General features: G+C 50.0%; 2 protein-coding genes across 2 annotated transcripts; one reads left to right on the top strand and one right to left on the bottom strand.

Annotated features, from left to right (window-relative positions):
* Positions 1-5,337: 5,337 nt before the first annotated feature.
* Positions 5,338-6,978, bottom strand: SAT2 (spermidine/spermine N1-acetyltransferase family member 2). The gene is made up of 6 exons (XM_070393136.1): positions 6,823-6,978; positions 6,442-6,493; positions 6,223-6,306; positions 6,019-6,120; positions 5,839-5,879; positions 5,338-5,714 (listed from the first exon to the last, which is right to left on the bottom strand). The coding sequence occupies exons 1-6, from the start codon at positions 6,886-6,888 to the stop codon at positions 5,547-5,549; spliced, it is 513 nt and encodes a 170-aa protein (XP_070249237.1). The 5' UTR covers positions 6,889-6,978; the 3' UTR covers positions 5,338-5,546.
* Positions 6,979-7,335: 357 nt separating this feature from the next.
* SHBG (sex hormone binding globulin) lies at positions 7,336-11,534 on the top strand. The gene is made up of 9 exons (XM_070393641.1): positions 7,336-7,384; positions 8,402-8,533; positions 8,683-8,774; positions 8,948-9,137; positions 9,441-9,602; positions 9,839-9,998; positions 10,126-10,262; positions 10,897-11,101; positions 11,353-11,534. Exons 2-9 carry the CDS (start codon positions 8,420-8,422, stop codon positions 11,499-11,501), a joined length of 1,209 nt encoding a protein of 402 aa, XP_070249742.1. The 5' UTR covers positions 7,336-7,384; positions 8,402-8,419; the 3' UTR covers positions 11,502-11,534.
* Positions 11,535-12,275: the final 741 nt, after the last annotated feature.

Below are 12,275 nucleotides of genomic sequence, written 5' to 3'. Positions count from 1 at the left end.
GAGAGAACATTTCAGATCCTTGAATTAAGAAATTTAGATAAAAGTGAATAAAATAGCACAGAAATTTAATCGTGTTGTGCATTTAATCACTTACCAAATATTTATTAAGCCCACACTGTGTTCCAATCACTGTGCTAAGTGCTAGGGATACAAAGACAAGGTGTGGTCCCTGATCTCAAGGAATTTATGTATTGGGCAAGTGGCAAACAAGTTTTAACAAATAACAAATTTCATAGGTTCAACAGAAGACATGATGGTGATAAAGACTCAGCATAGAGGGAATCCCAAGGAGACAAAGATCATTGTTATTCAGAGTGATCTGGGAAGACCACTGCCCCGGAGGTGATGCAGACTGAGTTGAGGGTTCAATAGGAGCTTGTTAGAGAAGAAGCGCAGTAAGAATATTCTGGAGAAAACAAGGAATTCACGGTGCAGAGAGCAGAAAGAACCTGTCCTTTGGGGAATGGCAACTAATTCAAATAGTATTGGCTTAAACTAAGGAGCTGCAAAAAGTTTAATTGTGCTGAAACCGGTTTGGCTCAGTGGATAGAGCGTCGGCCTGCGGACTGAAAGGTCCGAGGTTCGATTCTGGTCAAGGGCATGTACCTGGGTTGCGGGCACATCCCCAGTAGGAGATGTGCAGGAGTCGGCTGATCGATGTTTCTCTCTCATCGATGTTTCTAACTCTCTATCTCTCTCCCTTCCTCTCTGTAAAAAATCAATAAAATATATATTTTTTAAAAAGTTTAATTGTGCAGGATTTCAGATCAGTTTACAAAGAATGGCTTTTACTTTATCAGTAATGAAGAGCCACTGAAAGATTCTAAGCCACATACATTTTATAACTGTGGAAAACAGATCGAAGAGTAAGAGTGGTCCTGAAGGTGGTGAGACCTGTAAGGAGCCATTGCAGGTAAGAAAGATGCTGTGAACCTACATGGATCAGAGGTACAGGTTGATTGGAGCCTGCTAAATTTGCAGTAGAGTCAACAAGAATTGGTGATGAAGGTGGGGTAAAATGAAGTCAGAGCCAGTGAAGAAGTGGAACACAGGACAACTACCAGATTTCTACCTTGGGTTAGCGAGTGGATGGCAATGCCTGTCATTGAAGAGAGAACACAGGAAACAAATGTTTGGAGGATCCCGGCCCATGTGGCTCAGTGGTTGAGCATCAACCCATGAACCAGAAGGTCATGGTTCCATTCACCGTCACAGCACATGCCTGGGTTTCGGGCTCTATCCCCAGTAGGGGGCATGCAGGAGGCAGCCAATTGATGATATTTCTACCTCTCTCCTTCTCCTTTCCTCTCTTTGAAATATATATATATATATTAGAGGCCCGGTGCACGACATTCATGCACTGGGGGGGGGGGGGGGGGTGTCCCTCAGCCTGGCCTTTTAGCATTCCGGGAGCCCTCGGGGGATGTCCGACTGACAGCTTAGGCCCAGGCCTAAGTCATCAGTCAGACATCCTTAGCACTGCAGCAGAGGCGGGAGAGGCTCCTGCCACTGATACTGTGCTCACCAGCTGTGAGCCTGGTTTGTGGCTGAGCAGCGCTACCCCTGTGGGAGAGCACTGACCACCAGGGGACAGCTCCTGCGTTGAGCATCTGCCCCCCTGGTGGTCAGGGTGTGTCATAGCGACCATTCAGTCAACTTTCATATTAGTCTTTTATTGTATAGGATATATATATATATATATATATATATATTTAAATTTAGCCCTAGCTGGTTTTGCTCAGTGGGCAGAGCGTTGGCCTGTGGACTAGAGGGTCCCAGGTCCAATTCTGCTCAAGGGCACATGCCCGGGTTGTGGGCTCGATCCCCAGTAGGAGGCAGGCAGGAAGCAGCCAGTCAATGATTCTCTCTCATCATTGATGCTTCTATCTCTCCCTCTCCCTTCCCCTTCCTCTCTGAAATCAATAAAAATATTTTTTTAAATTCTTTTTTAAATTGGGGACCCTGAAGTGTTCTCTTTGACTGAATCATATTTTTGTTGTTGTTAATCCTCACAATTTTTCCCATTGATGTTTAGAGAGTGGAAGGGAGGGGGAGAAACAGAGAGAAACATCGAAGTGAGAAACAATGATTGGTTGCCTCCAGACCCAGGGATTGGGTCTGCAACTGAGGTACGTGCCTTTTACCAGAATTGAAACCATGACTGACGCTCTAATTACTGAGCCAGACCAGCTAGGACTGAATTGTATTTTTTTTAAATATATTTTTATTGATTTCAGGGGAAGGGAGGAGAGAAAGAAACATCAATGATGGGAGAGAATCATTGATTGGTTGCCTCCTGCACGCCCCCTGCTGGGGATCAAGCCCAAAACCCAGGCATGTGCCCTTGACCGGGAATCGAACCTGGGACCCTTCAGTCCACAGGCCAATGCTTTATCCACTGAGCCAAACCAGCTAGGGTTCATTAGAATTTTTTAAGATGGATCTTCAACCTTCTAGACATTCATAGATTGTTTCTTACAATTTACACATTTAAGTGATCTGCTTGTTCCTTTCAGTGTCTAAATTATGACCATTTAACCGACTGTTCATCCACAAAGAGAATAACATGCCACCATGGAAAGTGATGATGGATGTATAATAGCATGGGAAGATGCTCCTAATATATTAAATGAAAAAAGTTTGCAAAAAGAGTATGCTCTCATAAATCCCTACACACTTAATTATATGTATACTGGTATATACACTGAGTGGCCAGATTATTATGAACACCCCATCAGTACTTTGTTGGGCCACCTTTTGCCTTCAACACTGCGGCGATTCTTCTTGGCATTGACTCCACAAGATGTTGAAAGGTGATGTGAGGAATCTGACACCATGCCTGATGAATAGCACTGTCCAGGTCTGTGAGATTTGGTGGTTGTGGAACCAGCTGCCTGATAGCTCTTTTAACTTCGTTCCACAAATGCTCAATTGGATGGAGATCTGGTGATTGTGGGGGCCATCTAAGCAAGGTAAAGTCTCCCTCATGTTCTTGAAACCACTCCTGTACAATACGAGCACCATGGCATGGCACATTGTCTTGTTGGAAGAAGCCATCTCCATTGGGATACGCCATCAACATGATAGGATGAACTTGAGCAGCACCGATACTTAGGTATGTTGTGCTATTCAGATGTTGTTCCACACAAATTAAAGGGCCCAAATCATGACAGGAACACATGCCCCAAACCATAACACTGCTCCCACCAGCTTGAAGGGTTGTACTCATGCATGTGGGGTGCATGCTTCCCTATTTATAATGGTCTGGTTCTCTAGCAACTTCAGCGTGAAATTATAGCTAATTTGCCTACAAATGTCAGGTGGTCATAATAATCTGGCCACTCAATGTATATATTCATTTATTTTTGTTAACCCTCACCTGAAGATATTTTTCTATTGATTTTCAGAAAGAGTGGAAGAGAGAGGGAAAGACAGAAATATTGTTGCGAGAGAAACACATTGGTTGCCTCCATGTTCCCCGACCAGGGTCAGTGCTGGGGAAGAGCCTGCAACTGAGGTACATGCCCTTGACTGGAATTGCACCTGGGACCCTTTGGTCCACAGGCCAATGCTCTATCCACTGAGCCAACCCTTTTAGGGCTGTATATATGTACATTTTTAAAAATCTGGCGGGTAGCTTGGTTGGTAAATCATAGCCCTGATAGGCCAAGGCAGGTTCAGATCCCAGGTCAGGACACATACAAGAAGCAACCAATAAATGCATAAATTAAGTGGAACAACAAATCGAATTTCATTCCCTCTCTCTCCTTTCTCTCTCTCTCTCTCTCAAGTAAAAATAAAATTGTTTTTAATCTGAAGAATTGATACCAAAGGGCTAATATAGTTAGGTAAGTTAGGATACAGATTCTATTATTTTATATCTACATTCCAATTTTTCTACAACAAACCTACATTACTTGTGTAATAAAATGTTATGAAGTTAGGATATGAGCCTATTCATTCCTCTCCATGAGTCCTAAAGGTTTGTTTTGGTTTTGCTAAACTGAAAATAAAGTCTTTGGGACTTTTTTTTTTCACCTCTAATCCTCATCTGAGGACATGCACATGCTAAGAGAAAGGGAGAGAGAGAACATCGATTGGCTATCCTCCGAACACTCTCAGACCAGGGATCAAACCAAACCTCAGGTACATGCCCTGACCAGGGAATCGAATAGGCAACCTTCAGGTGCACGGGATGACGCTCCAACTGACTGAACTACTCCGGCCAGGCGCTTTGTGACTTTTGAAAAAGAAAGAGCACTAGCTAGCTAAGTTGATTTTTAAAATTTAGGACAGCCGAAACCGGTTTGGCTCAGTGGATAGAGCATCGGCCTGGGGACTGAGAGGTCCCAGGTTCGATTCCGGTCAAGGGCATGTACCTTGGTTGCGGGCACATCCCCAGTGGGAGGTGTGCAGGAGGCAGCTGATCAATGTTTCTAACTCTCTATCCCTCTCACTTCCTCTCTGTAAAAAAATCAATAATAAAAAAAAAAAAATTAGGACAAATGGCCACCGGGTAGTTCAGTTGGTTAGAACACTATACCAAGATTGCAGGCTCGATTCCCCAGTCAGGGATTATGAATGTTTCTCTCTCTTCCTCTAAACAAACAAATAAATAAATAAATATTCAGTTAGGGCAAGTGGGCCTTGCCAGTGCCCCTGAAATGCTACCACCAGGTGGCAGCCTGCTCCCTGGGCCTGCCTCAAGTCTTGGATCTCACCAAGCTCATGCAGACATTGGAGGCCTTTGTCTGGGTCCCCAATGTGACCAATAAGCCTGATATGCTGAGCTGGCCCCTTGCTCTTAATTTCTCTATTTCTTGTATTATATGAAACGCTGAAAGCTATCCTCTAAGAAGAGGAAGAAGAAGAAAAAGGTAAAGATACAAATTATGAACAATACACATCTATCAACAAGTGAATCTGAAAATCAAGTGGATAATCTGATGAACAGAATGAACTGGTGATTATAATAGAATCAGGGGCATAGAAATGGAGTGGACTGACTATTCTTGGGGGGAAAAGGGGTGAGGGGGATGCGGGAAGAGGCTGGACAAAAATTGTGCACCTATGGATGAGGACAGTGAGTGGGGAGTGAGGGAGGAGGGTGGGGTGGGAACTGGGTGGAGGGGAGTTATGGGGTAAAAAAGAGGAACACATGTAATAATTTGAACAATACAGATTTAACTAATAAAAAAAAAAAAAAGAAATCTGGCCCACTGATGGTGAAAGTCATCTTGGTCCCACTTTTAACCCCAGGAGCAACATCCACTAACCAGCGGAAATTTATTCAAGTGGCTGAAGCATATCAAGTCAACAACTCCTCTACTCAACGCATCAAGAGATAGTAATTATCATTTATTTTTCAGCCTCAGTAAGGAGGTGGAAAGACCTTTCCCTCAATTCTGACGCTTTATGTGCTTCAGGAATATGCACCCCTAACTCTTCTTTCCTTCTGGAAGGCCTTTGGCCGTGGAGATACTCAGAGTGCTTGAACTGGTGGGGAAGGAGAAGCTCAAACAGAGCCAGATCCCCAAGGGAGGAAGTCACTTTCCTGCCAACTTCCTCATCACCTCTCCTTCGAAGCGAAAGGAGTGCCAGCCCTCAGCTTCAGTCAGATCTTGGGCTCCCAGGGCCTTGTACAAGTCCATGGCCCTCTTGTTCCAGTCCAGGACTGACAGGCGGAACTGGGAACAGCCCTTGTCCAAGGCCACCTGTGGGAAGAGACATCACTAACTTTCCTCAGAAAGGCCTTCTCACCCTCCATCCCAGCTGCCTCCCATACACCGTTGCCTTTCCAGGACCCTTGGCGTGTAGCCTCCTCCTCCTCCTCCTCACCTCAGCCACCTTTTTGATAATTTTGGAACCAATCCCCTGTCCTGATATGGGAGGAAGAAGACAAAAAGAAGGATGGTGTGAGTTGAAGGGGATCAGAAAAGGCCATAGGCTGGGATTAGGCGGTGGGCAGGTCTATAGGGTTGCTTTCCTCCCACCCCAGCCTGGGCCTCTGCCCTGTACCCTGGTATTCCGGCTCAACATAGATGTCTTCCAGATAAACGCTGCGCCCCTTCCATGTGCTGTACATGAAGTAGTATAGCCCGTAGCCCACCACACAGGGCCCTGAAAAAGAGAGAGTGACGAGAGGTGAGGTCACCGGGTGCCATGGCAGACACCCCCGAGGCTGACTGGAGAGGAGGCCTCTCAGGGGGAGGTGTGTCTTACCCTGTGACTCCCCGGGGCCCGGAAGGCTCTCTGCTACCAAACAGTGATAGAAAGGATTCTCTCCGAAGCCATCTGCCCTCAAGTCTGCACCGATCGATCGTAATTGCGACAAAGAGAGAAAAGGGGCCTGGGTGTGTGCCCAGCCTGGAGCTAATGCCTAGGGAACCCATCCCTCGCTTCCTCCCGGCCTCGGTCAGGACCCAGGTGCTGAGCCCCAACCTTCTTCACGTATCTTCACCTGATCCGAAAGTTTCTCGAACTCGGCTAGTTCCTACGGCGGGGGACAAAGGCGGGTTAGCGCAGGAGGCCCCGCTGCTCCGCGAGGACCCAGGGCGCGCTCCTCCCGTCCGCCTGCCCCCCTCCCGGCTTCCACCCATCCCACCCCGCTCCCACCTCTCCCCCCACCTCCCACCTCCTCCCCCCCCCACCTCCCACCTCCTCCCCCCCCACCTCCCACCACCTCCCCCCCAACTCCCACCTCCTCCCCCCCCACCTTCCTCAAACCTCTCCCGCAGCTCCCACCTCCTCCGCACCCTCTCCGCCCCTCCAGCCCGACGTGGACCCTCTGTGAGACCCCGGTTTCTGGCTCGCAGACTTCACCCGAATCAGCCTCAGAATATGTCCACAGTCTCCCTCCTTGGCCTCTCGGATCTGCACGAAAACCATCCCGATCCCCACGGTCTGGAACCGAAGTCCAGGACACCCCCGCTTCCGTTCTGCAGGGCCCAGCGAAGGGCAACAGGGGCCCTTTAAAGGGTCTGCAAATCCGGGTCCGGGAAGCCGGGGGAGCGAGGTGGTCGCGGGGTCCGCGGGCTGGGGAGCGGAAACCGGATTCCGGTTACGGGGGGCCGAGGGAGTGGCGGGCGGAGCGGTCTTCGCTGCTCGGGGGGGCCCCTAAATTTTGCGCCGCAGGCGCGCACCCGCCAGCCAATCAGCGTGTAGAGCAGGCACGTCCCCGCCCTCAGCCCTGCTCCCCGCGATGGGGTCTCGTGACCCGGCTCATCGTGACCCGGCGCGGGGCAGCGGTCAAGGTCTGGCTGCCCCGCCTCCCTCGCTGCGGACACGGGCTGCCCCGTCCCGCCTGGGGGCCATCCCACGGCGGAATGAAGTGGGCGGTGATGATCCGCGAAACCCTCACCGTGCGAGCCCACGCAGACCCCGGGTGAGGCCTACGACCCCCAGCTCCGAAAGCTGTTCACTATGGCTTTTTTTTTTTTTTTTGGCTCTTTTTTTTGTTTGTTTAATATATTTTTTACACAGAGGAAGGGAGAGGTATAGAGAGTTAGAAACATCGATGAGAGAGAAACATCCATCAGCTGCCTCCTGCACACCCCCCACTGGGGATGTGCCCGCAACCAAGGTACATGCCCTTGACCGGAATCCAACCTGGGACCCTTGAGTCCGCAGGCCGACGCTCTATCCACTGAGCCAAACCGACCAGGACTCACTATGGCTCTTGGGTGGCTTTTCTGAGGCCATTGTATTTTTAAATGGGTCAGGGAAAGGATGATGACTTTCTGTTGGTAGATGGCTAGGCCTTGTAATAAGTGAATAAAAGAAGCTAATTTAGTAGCCACTAAATCACACTCAGGGACAATACCTCCTTATGAGGCCAGCCTCCGAGGCCTGGGAAAACAGTGAGGGAGGCACTGAGCAGATACCAGGCACCGTGCCGGCATTGTCTCCATGAGTCCTCACCCACAGTAACCACATAACGCAGGCATCATTTTTCACACTTTACAGCCAAGGACACTAATGCACAACTGCAGAGTGACCTGCCCACAGTCACTCAGCGAGGTACCTGGGATTCCGGGTCGTGGCTCTAGTCCTGACTGGGGTGCTGCTTGAGGAGCAGGACGGGTCTGTTTCTACCCTCCGGCCTGTCCCGGCAGCCTCCCCAGGTGGACAGCAGGCTTGGAGGAGCCAGGCTAGGCTCTGGAGGAGAGGGAGAATGGGATGCCATCTCCCAGCTCAAACTTTCTCAGCAGTGGGGGCGGGTAGTGGGAACTTTGTCCCTCACCACATTTGGCCCCTCAGAAGGGTGGTACGGTCAGTGCCCCTGTCTCCTGCCCCCCTCTTCATCCCCCCCGGAGCAACCTTTAACCTTCCACCGACCATGGGACCGTGGGCAAGGCTGCTTGCTCTTGCGCATTCTCACCAGAGTTTGTCTGAGCCACAGAGAGGCGTCCGGCTGATTATGGAGTGCGGAGGCCCTCTGGCCAAATCGTGTTGGTTACTGCTGCTGCTGCTGCTGCTGCCACCATCTCATAACCACCAGGGACAGGCTCTGAGACAGATCACCCCCACCCAGGTGCAGGAACAGGACAGGGTAATCAGCCCATGTGTTTAAAGGAGCTGCCCTCTTTCTATCTTTCCTCCTCTGGCCCTGTGACACTGCCTCTTCTCTGTCTGTCTCTGGCATGCCCTTATTACAGCTTATTTATTTTCTTTCTCTGATAGGGGATCCAGGACCCTCCTGCTGTGCACCTCAGCAATGGCCCAGGACAAGAGCCTGTCTCTATCATGATCTTTAACCTCACCAAGATCACAAAGTATGGGGTTGACCTAGTCTTGACCTAGTCCCCTCACCTACCATCTCCGTCAGCTCTTCTCTTTTCCCTATCTCATTCTCCTTCTCTCTCCCTTACCTCCTCACCTCCCCAAACCCCTCACAGACCTTCAAAGACACACCCCATACACAGTCCTTCCTTCTGTGTCCTTCCAGATACTCCTCCTCCTTTGAGTTTCGAACCTGGGATCCAGAGGGAGTGCTTTTTTATGGTGATATCAACCCAAAGGATGACTGGTTTGTGCTGGGACTTCGAGATGGCAGGCCCGAGGTCCAACTGCACAACCCCTGGGCCCAGCTTACCGTGGGCGCTGGCCCCCGGCTGGATGATGGGAAATGGCACCAGGTAAGCCAGATCTGGTCCTGCGGAGAAGGGTGTCTTGAGCTGGTCTGAGTAAGGGAAACAGAATCAAGTCATTGGGCATCCCATTACCATTGCCATCTAGTTTAATCTGCACAAAACCCCGATTATTTCAAAGGGGAATTCTAAAGCTGAGCCAGTATAGAAGTAACAAGTCCTAAGTGAGCCAAGGATGCTAGCAGACTCTTCAAGTGCATGTTCTTTCCACTGCACTTGGCTGACTCCGAAGAAATCAGTGGAGACGGGTCTCAGGGGTTTCCGACTTTGCTTCTCCCATCCTTTCTGCAGGTAGAAGTGAAGATCCTGGGGGACTCAGTGCTGCTGGGGGTGGATAAGGAAGAGGTGCTGCATCTGAGACAGGTCTCTGGGCCCCTGGCCGAAAAGCCCCAGCCCATCATGAGGATTGCAGTTGGGGGACTGCTGTTCCCCGCCTCCAACCTCCGATTGCCGGTAACTGCCTCACAGGAGTGGGAACCATCACCCAAGCTGGTAAAGCAGTGCTGACTGGGTGGCCATGGCGATTTAAGTCCCCCCTTTTGAGAAGAGGGGATGGGATAAGAGTTGCATGGGGGAGGCCAGACGCTTGTGTATTGGAGGGGAATGAGCTGAGAGTGGGGAGGCTGGGACTGGGCTCAGGTGTCCTAATTCTGACATCCTGTGTCTTCCCTTCCCACCACGGGCTCCAGCTGGTACCTGCCCTGGATGCCTGCCTGCGCAGGGATAACTGGCTGGACCCACAGGCCCAGATTTCAGTGTCTGCCCCCACTGGCCTCAGAAACTGTACTGTAGAGTCCCAACCTGGGATATTCTTCCCTCCAGGAACTCATGCAGAGTTCAGTCTCCAAGGTAAAGGCTGTTTCCCCCCTCCCTGGCCATCTCTGTATTTGCCTTCCTCCATCTCCTTCCACAGCCTTCCCCCTTCCTCCGTGAATCCCTAGCCCTGAGGCCTCAGGAGGATCATTTCTCCCCCCAGATATTCCTCAGCCTCACGTAGAGCCCTGGGCCTTCTCTGTGGACCTGGGACTCCAGCTGGCAGCAGGCTCTGGCCACCTCCTTGCCCTGGGGACCCCAGAAAACACTTCTTGGCTCAGCCTCCAACTCCAAGATCAAGTAAGAAGGGGCACTGCCTGTGGTGGCACCTGGTAGCAGTGGAGGAAAGGGGACTTCAAAATGTCAATATTAAGAAGGCTTAAGGGAGCCAGGGACACACCTTAAGGTTGGGGACATCAAGCAGACAGCTTTTATTTATTTTTTTAAAAAATTTATTGATTGATTTTTTTTAGAAAGAGAGAAATATTGATTTATTGTTCCACTTACGCATGGATTCATTGGTTGTTTCTTTTCATTTATTATTGACTTTTTTTAGAGAGAGAGAGAGAGAGAGAGAGGAAGGGGTGGAGAGAGAAAGATAGAAAGAGAAACATCGATTTGTTTGTGCATTCATTGGTTGATCCTTGCACTGACCCACAACCTTGGTGTCTGGGACGATGCCCTGACCAACTGAGCACCCAGCCAGGGCCACAAACAGCTTTTATTTAGATTGCATTATTTACTTGGGGTGGGTATGGCTTTATGGAAGGTCAGGCCGGGAGAATGGAGGCTGGATTTGGGAGGTGGGAATGGCCAGGAGATAGGAAGTGTGGCTAAGAGGCAGAATGAAGGCAGTTAGGAGGTGGGGCCACAGGAGTAGATGTGGCTCCTTCTCTCCCCCCTCACTCCTGTCCCTGTCCCACACACTCTGCAGAAGGTGGTGCTGTCTTATGGGTCCGGGCCAGGCCTGGATCTGCCCCTGGTCTTGGGACTCCCTCTTCAGCTGAAGCTGAATGTGTCCAAAGTGCTCTTGAGCCAGGGGCCAAAGAAGATCCTCGCTCTGCCTCCCCTGGGCCTTGACTCCCTCCTCAGCCTCTGGGCCCACCCCCAGGGGCGTCTCTTCCTGGGGACTTTGCCAGGTAAGAGAGAGTGCTGTTCAAGTTCCTGGAAACAGCTAAAGGCAGGGGAGAAGATAAGCAAGGGGCTCCTTGTTAGGGGAAAGAAACATTTTCACAAGATGAGAAAGGATAGGGAGGGGGCAGTGGGAGGAAGTGCTTTAAAAAACTTAGTTTGAAAAAAAAAAAACTTAGTTTGGAGAAAAGAAGAAGAGTGGGAAGGAGCTTCAGTATCCAAACCGCCCTAATGCCCCCTCCGTGCCACCTCCCTCTAGGAGAGGCCTCTTCTGCCTCCTTTTGCTTGGACGGCCTTTGGGCACAAGACCAGAGGCTAGACATGGATCGGGCCCTGAGCAGAAGCCAGGACATCTGGACTCACAGCTGTCCCCAGAGCCCAGGCAATGCCACTAACACCACCCATTAAATCCCCACCTAAGAAATCCCTTTGAATGTCACTCATTTATTTATTCAACAAATATTTATTGTACATCCGCAGTGTACCAGTCATGTATCGATAAGTAAAAACAACCCTGGTTTCTGCCCTCTTGGTGCTCATGGTCCCCTGGGGAAGGCATGTATTCATCAAAGACTAACAAATAAGTGGATAGTTAGAAACTCTGATAATGCCATAAAGGAGCAGTCAGGGAGTTAAGAAAGCTTGTAGACCAGGAGCCTTAACCCAGACTGGGAGTGAAAGAAGGCTTCTTGAGGAAGCAGTGACTTCTCAGGCTGAGATCCCAGCAACAGCTCCCGCGGACACACACACCAGCTAGAGATCACTTTCCGGGAACCAGGAACCCACCTCCTTCTCCAGCAGACATCTACTCCCTTCCCTTTGTTTTTATTTTTAAGGTGAAATTTATTTCAATTATTATTTTAAAATATATTTGTATTGATTTCAGAGAGGAAGGGAGAGGGAGAGAGAGATAAAAACACCAATGATGAGAGAGAATCATCCATCGGCTGCCTCTTGCAGGCCCCTCACTGAGGATCAAGCCTGCAACCTGGGCATGTGCCCTTGACCGAATTGAACCCGGGACCCTTCAGTCGACAAGCTGACGCTCTATCCACTGAGCCAAACCGGCTGGGGCTACTCCCTTCCCTTTGGGACTTTAGCTGCCCCTCTCTAAGGATGGTCCTACGGGGTTGGTCCATCAGGAGGAAAGGGAAGAGATTGAATTCTGTTGTCCTTTAGACT

This window comes from Myotis yumanensis, unplaced genomic scaffold (genome assembly GCF_028538775.1).
Source record: "Myotis yumanensis isolate MYYU_CA2020_CCGP unplaced genomic scaffold, mMyoYum1.0.hap1 SCAF_16, whole genome shotgun sequence".
NCBI classification, from domain to species: Eukaryota; Metazoa; Chordata; class Mammalia; order Chiroptera; family Vespertilionidae; genus Myotis; species Myotis yumanensis.
This window is presented reverse-complemented; position numbering and strand designations above follow the sequence as displayed.

Bases quoted from the DNA above. Each gene is read 5' to 3' on its own strand.
- SAT2 (XM_070393136.1), bottom strand. From the start codon at position 6,888: ATGGTTTTCGTGCAGATCCGAGAGGCCAAGGAGGGAGACTGTGGACAT. The intron at 6,121-6,222 runs GTAAGACACACC...TCTCTTTTTCAG, and splicing joins GGGCCCCGGGGAGTCACAGG to GGCCCTGTGTGGTGGGCTAC. The intron at 5,715-5,838 runs GTGAGGAGGAGG...CTCTTCCCACAG, and splicing joins TTATCAAAAAGGTGGCTGAG to GTGGCCTTGGACAAGGGCTG.
- SHBG (XM_070393641.1), top strand. From the start codon at position 8,420: ATGGAGTGCGGAGGCCCTCTGGCCAAATCGTGTTGGTTACTGCTGCTG. The intron at 9,603-9,838 runs GTAACTGCCTCA...CACGGGCTCCAG, and splicing joins CCTCCAACCTCCGATTGCCG to CTGGTACCTGCCCTGGATGC. The intron at 9,999-10,125 runs GTAAAGGCTGTT...TTCTCCCCCCAG, and splicing joins TGCAGAGTTCAGTCTCCAAG to ATATTCCTCAGCCTCACGTA.